We start from the raw sequence: 16,359 nt of genomic DNA on the forward strand, positions 1-16,359 counted from the left end.
GGGATACACTTAAATAGAAAGGGTGCAAGAATATTTGCTGATGCTATCGAGTCAGTTAGGTGGGTCGGAAAACTGCTAGCTTGGGGGGAGACAAAGACTAATAGATTAACAGTAGCCACTGGCAGAGGTGAAAGAGATTCTTGCACTGCTTCTATTGGAATGAGTAGAAGCCTGAAAAACAAGATAAAGGATATTTCAGAGACTGCTGGGAGTCATTGCGGAACACGTAAACACATGGGTTGTGTTAGGGTAGCTAATAATAGAAACAGGTGCATGTATACTTGCATGTACACCAATACTAGGAGTTTAGTAAATAAATTTGATGAATTTGAGGTATTGCTCAAAACATCAAAGGCAGATATTGTTGGGATATCAGAGACGTGGTGTCACACAGATATAAGGAAAGCAGAACTGGAATTTGGGGAGTACAACATCTACAGAAAGGATAGACAGGACAGGAAGGGATGAAGGGTTATGCTATTAGTTAAGAAACACATAAAATCCAAAAAAAGTGAAGACAGTCGACATCGCTGGACAGTGCAGTGTCGAGTCAGTTTAGTGTGACATAAGCATTGGGAGATCAAAATTGAGAGTAGGAGTGTGCTATAGGCCTAATGACTCTGATGAGTATAATAAGAAACTGTTCGGAGAAATAGAGTGGGCCAGTAAATCAGAGAGTCTTATAATGGGGGATTTTAATTTCCCAGAGATTGACTGGAATTTGGGGGCTGGTCACTCACACACTAGCAAGGCTTTTGTGGATTTAATGGATACAACTAGAGGGAGTAATACTCTTGATTTGATTATCAGTAGTGATTCTTTATGCGTTAAGAATTTGCAGATAAATGAACCACTAGGTGGCAGTGATTACAGTGTGCTGAAGTGGAATATATTCAAAGAGGTAACTACCATTAGGGGTAAAGAGAACGGTTATTGCTTTCGTAAAGGCGACTACGATGGACCGAGACAGTATTTAAATTCTATACAGTGGGACCGTTTGATGATGTTACCAACAGCAAATTCAAAATGGGAAGCATTCAAAGAACTTATCTTGGAAGCTACTAGGCTTTACATACCAACTAAGAAATATTGTTCAAGGATTAGGCCTAAATGGATGTCAGATGAACTAATGAGACATATGGCAGAGAAGAAAAATGCATGGGATACATACAAATTAACACGTGACACAGAAGCCTATGATAGATACAAATTGATCTGTAACCAAGTTACAAAGGAGGTTAGGCAGGCGAAGGCAGATTACGAGAAATCTTTGGCAAGGGATGCAAAGAAAAACAGCAAAGAGTTCTTTACTTATGTAAACTCTAGAAGGAAGGGGATGAATCAGATTGGTCCACTTGATATCGATGGGTCAACTGTTGATCCTGCACAGGAAGCTAACAAACTAAATGAATATTTTGCATCGACATTCACACACGAGGAGTTATTCAGCGAGGGGAATGCCTGAGGTGTATTCAACTCTGGCAGTAAGCTAGAGAATCTTGTAATAACTGAGAGTAAAGTGGAGGAGAAATTGTTGAAGATAAACACAATAAAGGCACCTGGAGTGGATGGGATCTATCCAGTTATATTAAAGGAGGCAGCAAAGGAAGTAAGCAAACCGTTAGCCATAATTATGAGAGCTTCCTGGGACTCAGGTGAGGTACCCACAGACTGGAGATCTGTAAATGTGACCCCAATTCACAAAGGAGGATCAAAGGCTGAAACAAGTAATTATAGACGTGTGAGTTTAACTTCTGTTCCAGGAAAATTAATGGAGGTACTGGTTAAAGAAGCACTGCAGGATCATCTAGACAAGACTTCAGTTATAGCTCAGACACAGCACGGTTTTGTTAAGGTGAAGTCTTGCCTGACCAATTTGATTGGATACTATGATGCAGTCACAAAAGAACTGGATGCAGGGAATAACTTTGATATTATATACTTGGATCTTAGAAAGGCTTTTGATACTGTTGCACATGGAAGACTGCTGCACAAATTGGAACAGTGTGGCATTGGAGGCAAATTGCTGCTGTGGATAAAGGGGTGGTTGAGGGGGAGAAGACAGAGAGTGGTAATCAATGGACACTTCTCATTGTGGACTAATGTTATTAGTGGAGTCCCTCAGGGTTCAGTGTTGGGTCCATTATTGTTTTCTGTATTTATAAATGATATTGATGATGGTATATCAAGCTTAATGTCCAAGTTTGCAGACAATACGAAGGTTTGCAGGGTTGTCAAGGACACTACTGACACTATGCTGCTGCTGCAACAGGCTCTGGAAAGGTTGAGCAGATGGGCTGAGAGGTGGCAAATGAAGTTTAACATTGACAAATGTAAAGTACTACATATGGGAAACAGCAAACCCAGAGCAACGTATCAACTCTGTGGTACCACACTGACATTGGTAGAGAATGAAAGGGACCTGGGGGTGGTTGTGCAGGCAGATATGAAGTTCTCTGACAGTGCAGACGGGCTACAAGAGTAGCTCATGGTGTATTGTCAATGATATATAGGAATTTTTCTAGTAGGGATAAGGAGGTGATTATTCCCTTGTATAAGGCAATTGTCAGGCCACACCTAGAGTACTGTATACAGGTCTGGACCCCTTATATCAAGAAGGATGTAGAGCTGCTGGAACGAGTACAGAGAAGGGCAACAAGATTAGTGAATGGAACAAAGGTGTGCTCTTACGAAGAAAGGCTTAAGTTTTGCAAATTACAGTGTCTGGAGACTAAGCACCAGCGAGGTGATCTGATAGAGGTGTATAAAGCCTTGAATGGTTTGAGTATGCTTAATGCTGATGGGATTCTTCCTCTTGCTCAGAATAATCACCTGAGACGGCATAAATTCAAATTGAGGAAAGACAGATGTAGGATAGGCGTGTGGAAATTTGCCTTTAGCCAGCGTGCGGTTGGTTGGTGGAATAGACTTCTATCCTTTGTCGTGGAAGTTGAGAGCCTAAATAAGTTTAAGGCTCAGCTGGACAGGTAATTCAAACGAACAGAGGTGTGAAGTGGTTTTTTTTTTGTTTTTTTTTGACTTATGGTGCATAAGCTTGCTTTCTTGCATCAAATGCCTCTACTAATGCTAATGTTAATGCTAACTTCTGCACATCTATCCAACAACCGTCTTTCCTCAATTTGAATTTATCCCCTCTCAGCAATTATTCTGAGCAAGAGGAAGAATCCCATTCGTATTGAGCATGCTCAAACCATTCAAGGCTTTATACACCTCAATCAGATCACCTCATGGTGCCTAGTCTCCAGACTGTAATTTGTAACACTTAAGCCTTTCATCGTAAGGGCAACCCTTTGTTCCATTCATTAATCTTGTTGCCCTTCTCTGTACTCGTTACAACAGCTCTACATACTTCTTCAAGAGGAGTGTTTCCATTTACAGTGGGTTTCCTCAGCCTACAAGTTATTTATTGTTAGGAATTTTTTCCCGCCATAAAGTGCAGTTCAAGGTGTCTTGGTCGGTTAAGCCTCAGGCTGTCATGCACTCCCGTACTCCATCCATCCATGTCCTCCTAGGTCTTCCTGTTCTCCTTCTTCCAGGATAGCTTTTGGATATCTGTTTTCTTGCATCCGTTTTACATGTCCATGCCATGTTAGACGCATTTCTCTGATGCTGTCAATAATAGTCTTTTTCACTTTCATTTTTTCCCTTATGTCTTCATTCCGTTTTCTGTCTCTTCTAGAAGTTCCTGCTGAGCGTCTTTAAAAATCCATTTCTGTGGAGAGCAGTTTGTTTTCCGCTCGCTTATTCAATGTCCAGGTTTCTGCCCCGTACAATAGAAGACTTTGTACAATCGTTTGAAATATAAGTTTATTTGTTTTATATAGGATATTTTTGCTCCACAGAACAGTTTAACATGCCGATAGCCTTTCTGCCGTCTGTAATTCTCTTATTGATTTCTGCTTGGGATGATCCATCACTTTGTAAGATTGATCCCAAATATTTGAATTTATTGACTTGTTTGATTTTAAAACCTGCAATATTTAGAATGTGTCCTGGCCCTGAAGACAACATTTCAGTCTTGCTAAAATTGATTTTTAGACCCCATTGTTTATATTCTTCAAACAATTGACGACATGCATACTTTGCATCTTGTAAGTCTTGTGCTATCACCACCTGATCGTCTGCAAAAAGTAAATTGTGAATATAGGTGTTCTTATTAATCAGTAATCCCATTTTATTACATTTTTTTGACCAGGATCTTAGGCAGATGTCGATATAAATTTTGAAAAGTGTTGGTGACATGCAACAACCTTGTAATAAACCTTTTGAAGTGTGGAATTCAGGTGACAAAGCTGATCCCACTTTAATTCTGCATCTATTATTCCTGTAAATTGCCTTAATAATGTTAATCAGTTGTCCATCAATATTTGCCTCTTTCAGTGCTTCCCATAACAGTTTTCTTGGAACACTGTCATCAAGGTGAATGAAAAAAAAAAAAATTTTTTTTCCCCTTTTGATTGGCATTTTTCAAGGATCTGTCGTACTGTTGAGATATGATCTATGCACGACCTCCCAGCTGAAACACCACTTTGTTCTTCTGATATCTCGATTCAGGCTTCTAAATGGTTCCTGATCCATTTTTCAAGGATCTTTATCAGCAGGTTCAGGACGCATATTCCTCTGTAATTTGAACAGCTTTTCCAATTGCCCTTCTTATAAATTGATGTAATATATCCTGTTATCATTTCTTTCGGTATTTTTTCTCCTCTCAGTATACTATTTAACAGTTTTTGTATCAGAACAGCCACTCCTCTTCCTCCATTTAGAAGTTCCATGTAAACTCCTCCAGGTGATTTGCCATTCCTTCCTTCCTTTAGCAGGAGTTCCACTTCCCTAACAGAAACTTTTAAGCCCGAGTCTTCTACACCAAAATCCTCCATCGTCTTGAACTCTTCCCGGTCTTCTTTTAAAAGTCCTTCATACTCCGTCCAGTCTTTCAAAGGTATTAATTGCAAACCAGCATTGTGTTTATTCTGTTTTCTCAAGTCTTTAAGGACTTCCATGATTCCGCTGATTGCTTGAAGCCCAATTTGCTATTAATAGTTGCGCATTTCCTTTCTCATTCTTCATTTTTCGCTTCTACTACCAACCAATTGACTATTTTCTTTTTTTCAACATAAATGTTCCTATATGCATCATTCCTATCACCCAGCCATTTCTGATATGCAAGTTTCTTTTCCTCTACAGCAGCTCTTACTTTCTCTGTAATCCAGGTCTTTTTTGGTCCTTGGCTCTTCTTTTTGCCTAGGATTTCATGAGCTATTTTTTTAACAGTATTTTTTAAATATTTGTAGATTTCTTCAGTATTATCTTTATCTCTATGTTAATTGCAGCATCCAGTCTCTGGGTGAAGTTGGTTTTAATGTTGTCATCCTGGAGTAGGTCAATGTTAAATTGATCCACTTGTAGCATTTCTCCTTCCCTGCATTCTTGGTTGTCCACACATATTTTATTAATCCAGTTCCACCTCAGTGTTGTTTTAACAAGGAAATGGTCAGATCCACATTCAGCTCCTCTATAAACTCTGACATCTTTCAATACATAGGTCCCTGAATGTTTTGAAATAATGTAATCTATAACTGATCTAATTTGTCTTGTCTCCTGTGACCAAGTATATTTATGGATATCCTTGTGTTGGAAAAATGTGTTGTTTATTCTCAAGTCGAACTGTTCACAAAGATTGCATAGTCTATCTCCGTTACCATTCCTCTCTTTCTCTCCAAATCTTCCAATAACTTTGCCAATTTGTTCAGTTCCTACTCTTGCATTGAAATCTCCCATTAGAAATACTCTTTGTTCTTAGGAATTTTTTCTATTAGTTCTCTCATATCCTCCCAAAATTCATCCTTCAAGGTATCGGTGGTGTCATTAGTCGGGGAATACAAAGGGTACTAGGAAAGTTTTGCAATACAGCTTTGTTTATTTAATTTTTTCAAAGTAATTTCCTCTACATTCAATACACCTCTCCATCCTCCGAAACCAATCTTTAAACCAGTTCTGCCAAGTTTCACTAGGGAGTAAAGCACACTCGTTGTCCCAAGCCCGTAGAAGGTCCTCATCACAGGAAAACCGCCTCCCTTTTAGCTTCATTTTCACATGCGGGAACAGTGCAAAGTCGCAGGGAGCAAGGTCTGGACTGTAGGGAGGGTGCTCGAGAAGTTTCAGTCCTGTCGTGGTCAAATATTCGGTGCAGGCTTTGGCGCGGTGAGCTGGAGCATTATCGTGATGGAGGTACCAGGTGTCCATTCTTGACTTTGGCCGCAGGTTCTTCATAGATCCAATGACTTTAGGCAGGCATTGTTCAGTATACCACTTAGCTGTGACTGTCTTCTGCGTGTCCAAAACGACACGTTCCACAATTCCACTCGATTTGAAAAATACAGCTATCATTTTCTTCTTTACAGATCGGGATTTTCTGACAATTACGGGTGTGTCGCCATCATCAAAGACCCAAACTTTGTTTTGAGCCTTGGTCGGCAGATCGTAATAGTACAGCCAAGTCTCGTCACCTGTCACGATGTTGTTCACATACGGAGATTGTCCCTTATCAAACTTTTTTAACATCTCCCGGCACCAAGTCACACGTCGTGTCATCTGCTCTTCAGTCAGTTGATGCGGCACCCAGAGAGAACAAAGTTTCTTCACGTGCAAATGATCTTGCAGAATCGAACGAATTGCTGGTGCATTTAGGCCCAATGTATCCTCTATCTGTTGGTAGGTCACTTGCCTGTTTTCGTCAAGCATTTTCCTCACAGCAGTAACGTTTTCCTCCGTAACTGACGTTCGTGGCCTTCCCGGCCTCTCCGAATCCTCCAGAGTGAAATTTCCCCTTTGGAATTCTCTACACCACCTGAATATTGTTGTACGATGTGGACAATCATCATCTAGTGCAAGAATCATTTCTTCTAAGCACTGGTCTGTGGTTAAACCACGCACGAAATTATACCGCAAAACTGTCCTTATCTCATTTCGTGACCACGATGCCATCGCAAGCACTTTACACTCTCACTACTAATGAATAACTGAGCCCATCGACTTGGCGCGGCGGCTACTATGCACGTATGAACATGTCTCAACATGTACCAACAAGCAGCTTCCTGTGATTCATTGTTGCGTCGTATTGCAAAACTTTCCTAGTACCCTTTGTATATTCCCAAAATACATATTTCTCTCCTGTACATTTTCAGTTCCAATGAGATCATTCTTTCATTAAAATGGTAGTATTCTCCCATTATTTCCTCTCCACATCCTTTTTCTTTGTCTCTGATAACACGACGATGTCTAACTTGAATTTTTGCAGTTCATCCGAAAGAAAGTTTCTTTTAGTTGAAAGGCCTTGAATATTCCAGCATCCCAAAGTCATAGTCCTTTTCCGTTTGCTGAGTCATTTCCGAAAGTGCAGTCCATTTCCAACAGCTCTACATCGTTCTTAAAATAAGGCCTCCAGACCTGTATACAGTACTCAAGGTGTGGCCTGGCCATTGCCTTATAAAAAGGGATCACCTCCTTATCCCTGCTAGAAAAATTCCTGTACATCATTGACAAGACACCATGAGCTACTCTTGCAGACCGTCTGCACTGCTCAGAAAAATTCATATCTGCCTGCACAATTACCCCCAGGTGCTTTTCATTCTCTACCACTGTCAGTGTGGTGCCACAGAGTTGATACGTTACTCTGGGATTATTGCTTCCCATATGTAGTACTTTACATTTGTCAATGTTAAACTTCATTTGCCACCTCTCAGCCCATCTGCTCAACTTTTCTAGATCCTGTTGCAGTAGTGTACTGTCATTAGTGTCATTACCAACCCCGCCAACCTTCGTATTGTCTGCAAACTTGGATATTAAGCCTGATATACCATGATCAATATAATTTATAAATACAGAAAACAACAATGGACCCAACACTGAACCTTGAGGGACTCCACTAATAACATTAGTCCACGAAGAGCAGTGTCCATTAATTACCACTCTCTGTCTTCTCCCACTCAACCATCCCTTTATCCATAGCAGCAATTTGCCTCCAATGCCACACTGCTCCAATTTGTGCAGTAGTCTTATATGTGCAACAGTATTAAAGGCTTTTCTAAGATCCAAATATATGATGATATCAGAGTTATTCTTTGCATCCTGTTCCTTTGTGACTACATCATAGTATCCAATCAAATTAGTCAGACAAGACTTCCTCTTAACAAACGCATGCCGTGTCCGAGCTATAACTGAAGTCTTGTCTAGATGATCCTGCAAAGCTTCTTTAACCAGTGCCTCCATTAATTTCCCTGGAACAGAAGTTAAACTAAAAAAAAAAAAAAAAAAAAAAAAAAAGGTAAAGTGCAGCCATTATCAACCCACTGCAGGATGGTCAACAATTCATGCTGAGGGAAATGGCCCATAATGTGCCACACTGGTCCAGTGCGGACTGGCAGATCAACCATATTCAGCAATAAAGGGCTTGAACCCTGGTCTACTCAAAGAGCGTGTGCACTCCCGCTCCCGACTACTTGGCTATGGAGGCACCTGTTTAAACTAACATGTCTGTAATTACCTGTGTCTCCCTTTAATCCTCCTTTGTGGATTGGGGTCACATTTTCACATCTCTAGTCCATGGGTACCTCCCCTGAGTCCAGGGATGTTGTTGTTGTTATTTGGTTTTTAGGAGCATTAGCAGCTAAGGCTATATTGCTCCGGGAATATGCGGTGGTCATTCCCCGACCTTTCTGCATCCTCTGCATTTGGGGGTGACAGGCTGAGTCCAGGGAAGCTCTCATAATTATGGCTAAGGGTTTGCTTACTTCCTCTGCTGCCTCCTTTAATATAACTGGATTGATTCCATCCACCCCAGGTTCCTTTCTTGTGTTTATCTTCAGCAATTTATCCTCCACTTTACTCTCAGTTATTACAAGATTATCCAACTTACTGCCAGAGTTGAATACACCTCTGGCATTTCACTCCCTGAATAACTCCTCATGTGTGAATGTCGATGCCAAATATTCATTTAGTTTGTTAGCTACCTGAGCAGGATCATCAGCAGTTGAAACATCGATATCAGGTGGACCAATCTGATTCATCCCCTTCCTTCTAGAGTTTACATAAGTAAAGAACTCTTTGCATCCTTTCACAAAGATTTCTCGTAATCTGCCTTCACTTGCCTAACCTCCTTTGTAACTTGGTTACAGATCAGCTTATATCTATCATAAGCTTCTGTGTCACATGTTAATTTATATGTATCCCATGCATTTTTCTTCTCTGCCCTATGTCTCATTAGTTCATCTGACATCCATTTAGGCCTAAACCTTGAACAGTATTTCTTAGTTGGTATGTAAAGCCTAGTAGCTTCCAAGATAAGTTCTTTGTATTCTTCCCATTTTGAATTTGCTGTTGGTAACATCATCAGTTGGTCCCACTGTATAGAATTTAAATACTGTCTCATTCCATCGTAGTCACCTTTACGAAAGCAATAACCCTTCCCTTTACCCCTAATGGTAGTTACCTCTTTGAGTAAATCCCACTTTAGCACACTGTGATCACTGCCACCTAGTGGTTCATTTACCTGCAGATTCTTAATGCATGAAGAATCACTACTGATAATCAAATCAAGAGTATTACTCCCTCTAGTTGCCTCCCGAACATGCTGATTTAGAAAACAATCATCCAATAAATCCACAAAAACCTTGCTAGTGTGCGAGTGACCAACCCACCAATTCCAGTCAATATCTGCGAAATTAAAATCCCCCATTATAAGACTCTGATTTACTGGCACACTCTATTTCCATGTACAGTTTCTTATTATACTCATCAGAGTCATTAGGCCTATAACACACTCCTACTCTCAATTTTGATCTCCCAATGCCTATGTCACACCAAACTGACTCGACACTGCACTGTCCAGCGATGTCGACTGGCTTCACTTCCTTGGATTTTATGTATTTCTTAACTAATAGCATAACCCCTCCTCCCTTCCTATCCTGTCTATCCTTTCTGTACATATTGTACTCCCCAAATTCCAGTTCTGCATATCCCTTATATCTGTATGACACCATGTCTCTGATAACCCAACAATATCTGCCTTTGATGTTGTGAGCAATACCTCAAATTCATCAAATTTATTTACCAAACTCCTAGCATTGGTGTACATGCAAATATACATGCACCTGTTCCTATTCTTAGCTACCCTAATACAACCTATCTGTTTACTTGTACCGCAGTGACTCCCAGCAGTCTCTGCAATATCCTGCATCTTGTTTTCCAGGTGGCTGCTGCTCATTCCAATAGAAGCAGTGCAAGAATCACTTTCACCTCTCCCATTGGCTACTGTTAATCTATTAGTCTTTGTATCCTCCCCCCAAGCTAGCAGTTTTCCGACCCACCTAACACTGCCTCGATAGCATCAGCAAATATTCTTGCACCTTTTCTGTTTAAGTGTATCCCATCCCAGTAGAAGCAGTCTCTTCTGTTAATGGTTTAGTTCCAGTAATTTTTTTGCCAGCCTTCCCAATGATGATATCCATTATGATAAAGGATACCACAATGAGTATACTTTATCATTTGTACCTTTAGGTATAAAAGTTTAGGAATTATTCACAGATCAAGCATTTTTGTGTTATTCTTTCCAGCATTTTGCAACCTAAAAGTTGGGGTTTACACATTTTGTTACTGTCCAACTGCCACACATTTTGGTAGTTTTGTCTAACATCAGCTGTGCAAAATTATCAGCTACATTTTTGCATCAGATTGGAGTTAAAACCACTTATGTAAATCTTACATAGGGCGAATTTGTTAGGAACTGATCAATTAGAATGTTTCTCTAGGAATGAACAGAAAGATGGAGCAGTCAGTTTTTCTAAGAGTATATTTTTACAAATTGGTTTTCTACACAGACTTTGAGAACAAAGTCCTACCTATATGATTTTGAAGAAGTATGCTTAACGTTAGATGTGACAATAGAGACCAACATGTTTTGCCTTTATTTTCATTCTTGTGAGCAGTGGTGCTTCATGTTGATTAACTATTTTTAACGCAATTCATTTATTTTGAACAGAATAGACGAAATATCACCTCTCCATGTGTTGTAAAGTTACTGCTTTCTCTCCCCTGCTGCCTGAAAAGAGTAGATTTTATAGTCATGAGTAATTTTTCTTCAGGCATAATTAAACAATTAAAAAGGTGAAAAAAAAAAAAGAAAAAAAAATCAGTTCAGTGTTTTTCATTGGTAAAATATTGAAATGGTTATTTTCATTATTTTTTTTTTCTTGTTCAAAGGGAATAAGTATCTTTAAACAATTGGCATCAATATTTAAATGCAAACTGTCTCTCCAGTGGATGAAATTTGCAGAGAATCATTTCCATTTTTTAGATGAAGTTTGAAAAACATGCCAAGTTATGTATTTTGGCTCAAATTATGTTTAAAAAAAAAAAAAAAAAAGAAGGAAATGGATTGTATTCAAACATATGCATTTTCTAAAAGGGTGCAAGAGGACTACAGCAAGATTGGTTATGGGCACAAAAGGATATTCTTGCAAAGAAAGGCTTCAGTTCTGTTCATTACTTATTTATTTTTTGGAAACAATACATGTATGTGTAGTGACCTATTGAAGTATTTTAAGGCTTTAGAAGGATTGATAGTATTTTAGTTTCAGAATGAACTAAATGCTGAAAGCATCTCTTCCTGATCTCAGGTAGCATATGCAAGGGAAGACATTAAAATTAATAAAAGATAATTGTGGTATTTATGTTTGAAAATTTGCTTTTAGCCAAATAGTAATTTACTGTCACAATAAACTCTTGCCAAGTTTTATGGCTAGGAAATTTATCTAAATTTAAAAATGGACTGGATAAAGAGGAAATAGTCCTTAGAAGAAACAGATAAATGATGTGAGTGAAGAAGTGTCATGGGTTACATTTCTTTTTGTATGATATTACATTACCTTGCTTTCTTGCATCATTTTTCTAATATTATTACTAATGAAGCCTTTAATTTCAGAAAGGACTTGCCGTTGATGAAACAGGAAAAACAAAGAAGTTACGTCCTGGTGAAGTACTGGAAATTAGGCAGAAAAGACGAGGTAGTGCAGATGTGCGAAGAGCTAGGTAAAATTTTTTTATATATTGTTTTGTATATCAGAGGGTAAAGGTTGTAGGATTTTCATTCACGAGTATATGCAGAGATGTATATAATTTTCAGATTAGTCTTTTTTGTGTGTTTACTCCCTATTTTGCATGATATAGGGTGGACAGAAGTATATTTTTGCATTTTATTATATGTGAATAGTTTAAATATGAAGGAGATTTTTTTGTTTTTATTTGCCATATTAAGAAACATAGAATAACAATTATGGTGACATCATCAGGTGGATGGGGAGCATTAGCCATATCAGGCACAAGAGTTGTTTTAATCTCTACTTAATATCAAGTTTTTTTGTGATTTTATGATTTTTAATTGATTTAATAAGAGTTGAAGGTTCTGATGAAGGATTATCAGAATTATAAGTATAAAGTGGTGCAATGGCTTCAATAAAAATATGGCAAACAAACTTCATCTTTAGTGACAGAGAATAATTGTGAATTCTGCAACTGCTCAAAAGATTGGTGACCTTATTTGAAATAATTTGAGCATGAAAACTTCTTCTAAAAAGGCATTTGGAAGTTGGCAGAAAGATGCAAAAGTGTTTACATAAAAAAGAAGAGATAAACACTTTTGCCAATAAAATTAAAATTTTATTGGAAACATCTCTTTCGTATTTGAACTACTGTAGTCAGAGGAGTTCCTAGGGAATGTGGCGCCTGGGTGCAAATCACGTGCCTCCCATTTAAAATTTTCTTCGTATGTGTATGTAAGTTTCAGGTTTCCAGGTGCCCCTTGAACGTTGGTGCCTGGGTGCACTGCACCCCTTGCACCCTCGGGACAGCCTGCCCCTGACTGTAGTATTTATATATTTAGATAGCATTTTAATAAATAAATCATCTCTTTATACTCTGGAATGACCACATAGGTCAGAAGAGTTTACAAGTAAGCATAATGACAAAAATATTGTCATTCACTGTATTTAGTGGCCACATGAGTGTGAACCAGTAAACTTAAATGGGTGTGTACTACAGCATTCTGTGTTGGCCACTTGGCTACATCATGTTACTCTTGATTTTTTTATTTTTTTATTTTTAAAGAAAGTATATACGGATCCAAGAAGTATAAGTCAGAAGTGCAGGAAGAGATTGGAATACACTTGGAAAAATGGACCAAAATCATCATTACAGGAGTAGGTGTTTCTAGAGAAGGGGATAACCTGTAGAAGGTTTATCCCCTTTTCTAAAAAATAAAATAAACCTGCAGGTTTATTTATTTATCATTTTTTTTGTTGCAGGTTTTATTTCTTTTTTGATCAGAGAAGGAAGGTTTGACTTGAGGGAAATGATATTTAAAGGTGGAGTCAGGTATTAGGGAAACAGATTTAGAGGAAGAAATTATACAGCCATTCTAAGCATACATTGATGAGCCAAAACATTATGACCACCTTTATCTCCATCACTGGATGCATCCTGCAGCACCTAGAAATGCTATAACTGACCAGGCGTAGCATATATAGTGACTGCATGAGTATGCCTGTCAGTCTGAAGCCTGTGCATTTAAGAAAGGGAAGGACATGATGGTGTTTGATTTGGGAATGAGTTGTGGCACTAGGAAGTTAGGGGCCAACATCTTAGCAACCACAGACATTTGTTTGCTGTTCAAAGTCTGTTATAGTGAAGGTTTGGTGAGAATGGTCCGAAGTGGGACACACAACCGCCCAGCGTACTGGAATGGAAAGATCACCACTAGTGGACAGTAGAGGTAAATGTCAGTTGGCACATGCTGACCATGACAACAGATGGGTCACAACCCTCAGTCAACAGCAGACTACAACCTGTGTATACAGAGAAATGTTTCCGAGCACGCTATCTAGCTGATGCTCTTGTAGATATGCCTATGGAGTAGGCAATCTGTTTATGTGCCCATGTTGACTGACTGTCATTGACGCCTCTGCATGGGAGTGCTGTTCCTGGACATAGATGACTGAAAAAGAGTCGCTGGTCTGATGAATCAAGATTCCAGCTCCATCATGATAATGGAATGGTGCATATTTGACAGCTAGCAGGTGAACAGCTGCAATTAGACTGCACATTAGACAAACTGTGCAGTCTAATTTGTTGTCAGTGGTATGGTGATTTGGGGGGGATGTTTTCATGGGCATCATGGTCCTGTCATCCCCCACTGAACACATCCTTACTGCCAAATCCTAACTTGGCATTGTTTTGGATCACGTTTTTGCCCACATGGTGCTGTGTATTCAGATGACACTGGATTCTTTCAGCATGACAACCCTCTTGTTTCAAGGCCTGCATTGTGCAGGAATGGTTCGAGCATCGTGTCGAAGCATTTCATGTGCTGCCCTGGCTGCCAGATTCCCCTGATATTAATCCCATTGAACATTGTGAGATGAGGTGGAATGCAGCATTTGCCAGTCTATCAGTGCCTTGCTCCATTGCCGAACTCCAGGGCATCTTTCTGTCCAGCTGGTCAAGGATACCTGAGGACACCTTCCATGGTCTCATGGAGTTGATGCCATGGTGTGTGCAAGTGGTTATCATGGTGAAAGGTGGTGGTATTAGGTATTATGTAGATGGTCATAATGTTTTGGCTCATGGGTGTGAGGATCTTTATATTGGATGTCAGGGAATAGAGCTACTAGTGGGATGGGATATTGGTTGTTTCTTTGAGACACTGAAAGTGCAACAAGATAATCCTTTGAATATAGCTACGTGAAGTTTGAGAGGATTTTGAAGAATAAATGATATGATACCATGGGTATATATATTGTTGAGTTTTATAAACACTTTTTGGACCTGTTCCCCTCCCCCCACCCATACATCACTGTTGTTAGAAGTTTTAATTCCTTCTTTAGATGGGCAAAGGCTTGCCAAAGTTTGTAGAGGGACATAGCATATTCTTGAAATTTGTAGTGGGGGGGATGATAGTAGAGATATAAAGAATTGATTCAAATTATTATTTATATATATTGGTTCATTATTTTGACAAATTCAGACTATAAGATATATTCAGATATTTTAAATGAGCAGTTACAGAAACACGTAAACCAGTTTATTCTGAGCAGTCAGTTGGAGTGCCAGGAAGGAGTTTAGATTTTAATGTTATTTTTAAGAGAAATAGGTATACATGGTGTGGTTATTAAATAACTGCCCATGCAGCCACTAATCTACCTGTGAAACAGAGGCACATCAATTAACCTTGAACCTTTCCCTAGTGGTCTTCCAGGTCATGGTCCAGCTCGCTCATTCACTTTGCAATGTGACAGGTTTTCATTACCTTATAGTTTTTGCAGTTTGCCAGAAAAATGACAGACAAAAGAATCAAATAATGAATCAACCTCAAAATTTTAAGAAAATTAAAGAAAACACCAACTGAAAGTTAGGATTGTTACTTTAAAGTTTATGGAAAAAGACTATGTCAAGAGCTCTCATGTGTTTGATTGACGTAAAAGATTTTTTGAAACAAGCTAGACTGTGGAAGATGATGAAACCATGCTGTCCAATATCCAAAACCAATGATATGAAAACCAATGAAAATGTGGACTGTGTAAGGGGTATTGATTAGAAGTGACCATGGTTGCATCAGAACTCAATATGGACAAATAAACAGTTAAACAGATTTTAATTGAAAATTTACACTTGAGAAATGGGTGTGCCAAGATGGTGCCAAAAATTTTGAATGAAAATCATAGAATGAGAAGACTCTTAAGTACTTGTAAGGTATGAAATATCTCATTATATTTATTTTATTACAATTGTCTTATTATTTAATAGTTACAACTTGTAGGATTGTTTTTCATTTTGGTCAGGGAACTCTGCAAGTGCCTTTAACAGTAACTCTCACTTGTATTTGTTTAATTTTTTGTGACAAATAGACTGGTGTCATGCTGTGCGTAGCTATTAAGGCATTGCATGCTACAGCCCCCTACATGTTTAAAAATAAAGGGTAGTTGTCTGACTAAACATGGTTTCATTGTAGTCAAGTAGGGGTGTCCATTAAGAGTGTCCATTTTGGGGTGGATGGGATCTATCCAGTTATATTAAAGGAGGCAGCAAAGGAAGTAAGCAAACCCTTAGCCATAATTATGAGAGCTTCCTTGGACTCAGGGGAGGTACCCATAGACTGGAAATGTGCAAATGTGACCGACCCCAATTCACAAAGGAGGATCAAAGGCTGAAACAAGTAATTATAGACCTATGAGTTTAACTTCTGTTCCAGGAAAATTAATGAGGCACTGGTTAAAGAAGCACTGCTGG

General features: G+C 38.9%; 1 protein-coding gene across 2 annotated transcripts in view; it reads left to right on the forward strand.

Annotated features, from left to right (window-relative positions):
• LOC150079033 (twitchin-like) overlaps nt 1–16,359 on the forward strand; it is a 2,795,346-nt gene that overhangs the window by 605,035 nt on the left and 2,173,952 nt on the right. For both annotated transcript variants that reach the window (XM_090382361.1, XM_090382360.1), the window contains one exon: nt 12,002–12,108. In XM_090382361.1, coding sequence (XP_090238487.1) covers nt 12,002–12,108 — 107 coding nt within the window. The remainder of the gene's footprint in view (nt 1–12,001; nt 12,109–16,359) is intronic.

This window comes from Mastigoproctus giganteus, chromosome 10 (assembly GCF_048544385.1).
Source record: "Mastigoproctus giganteus isolate SK-2022 chromosome 10, ASM4854438v1, whole genome shotgun sequence".
Taxonomy (NCBI): Eukaryota; Metazoa; Arthropoda; class Arachnida; order Uropygi; family Thelyphonidae; genus Mastigoproctus; species Mastigoproctus giganteus.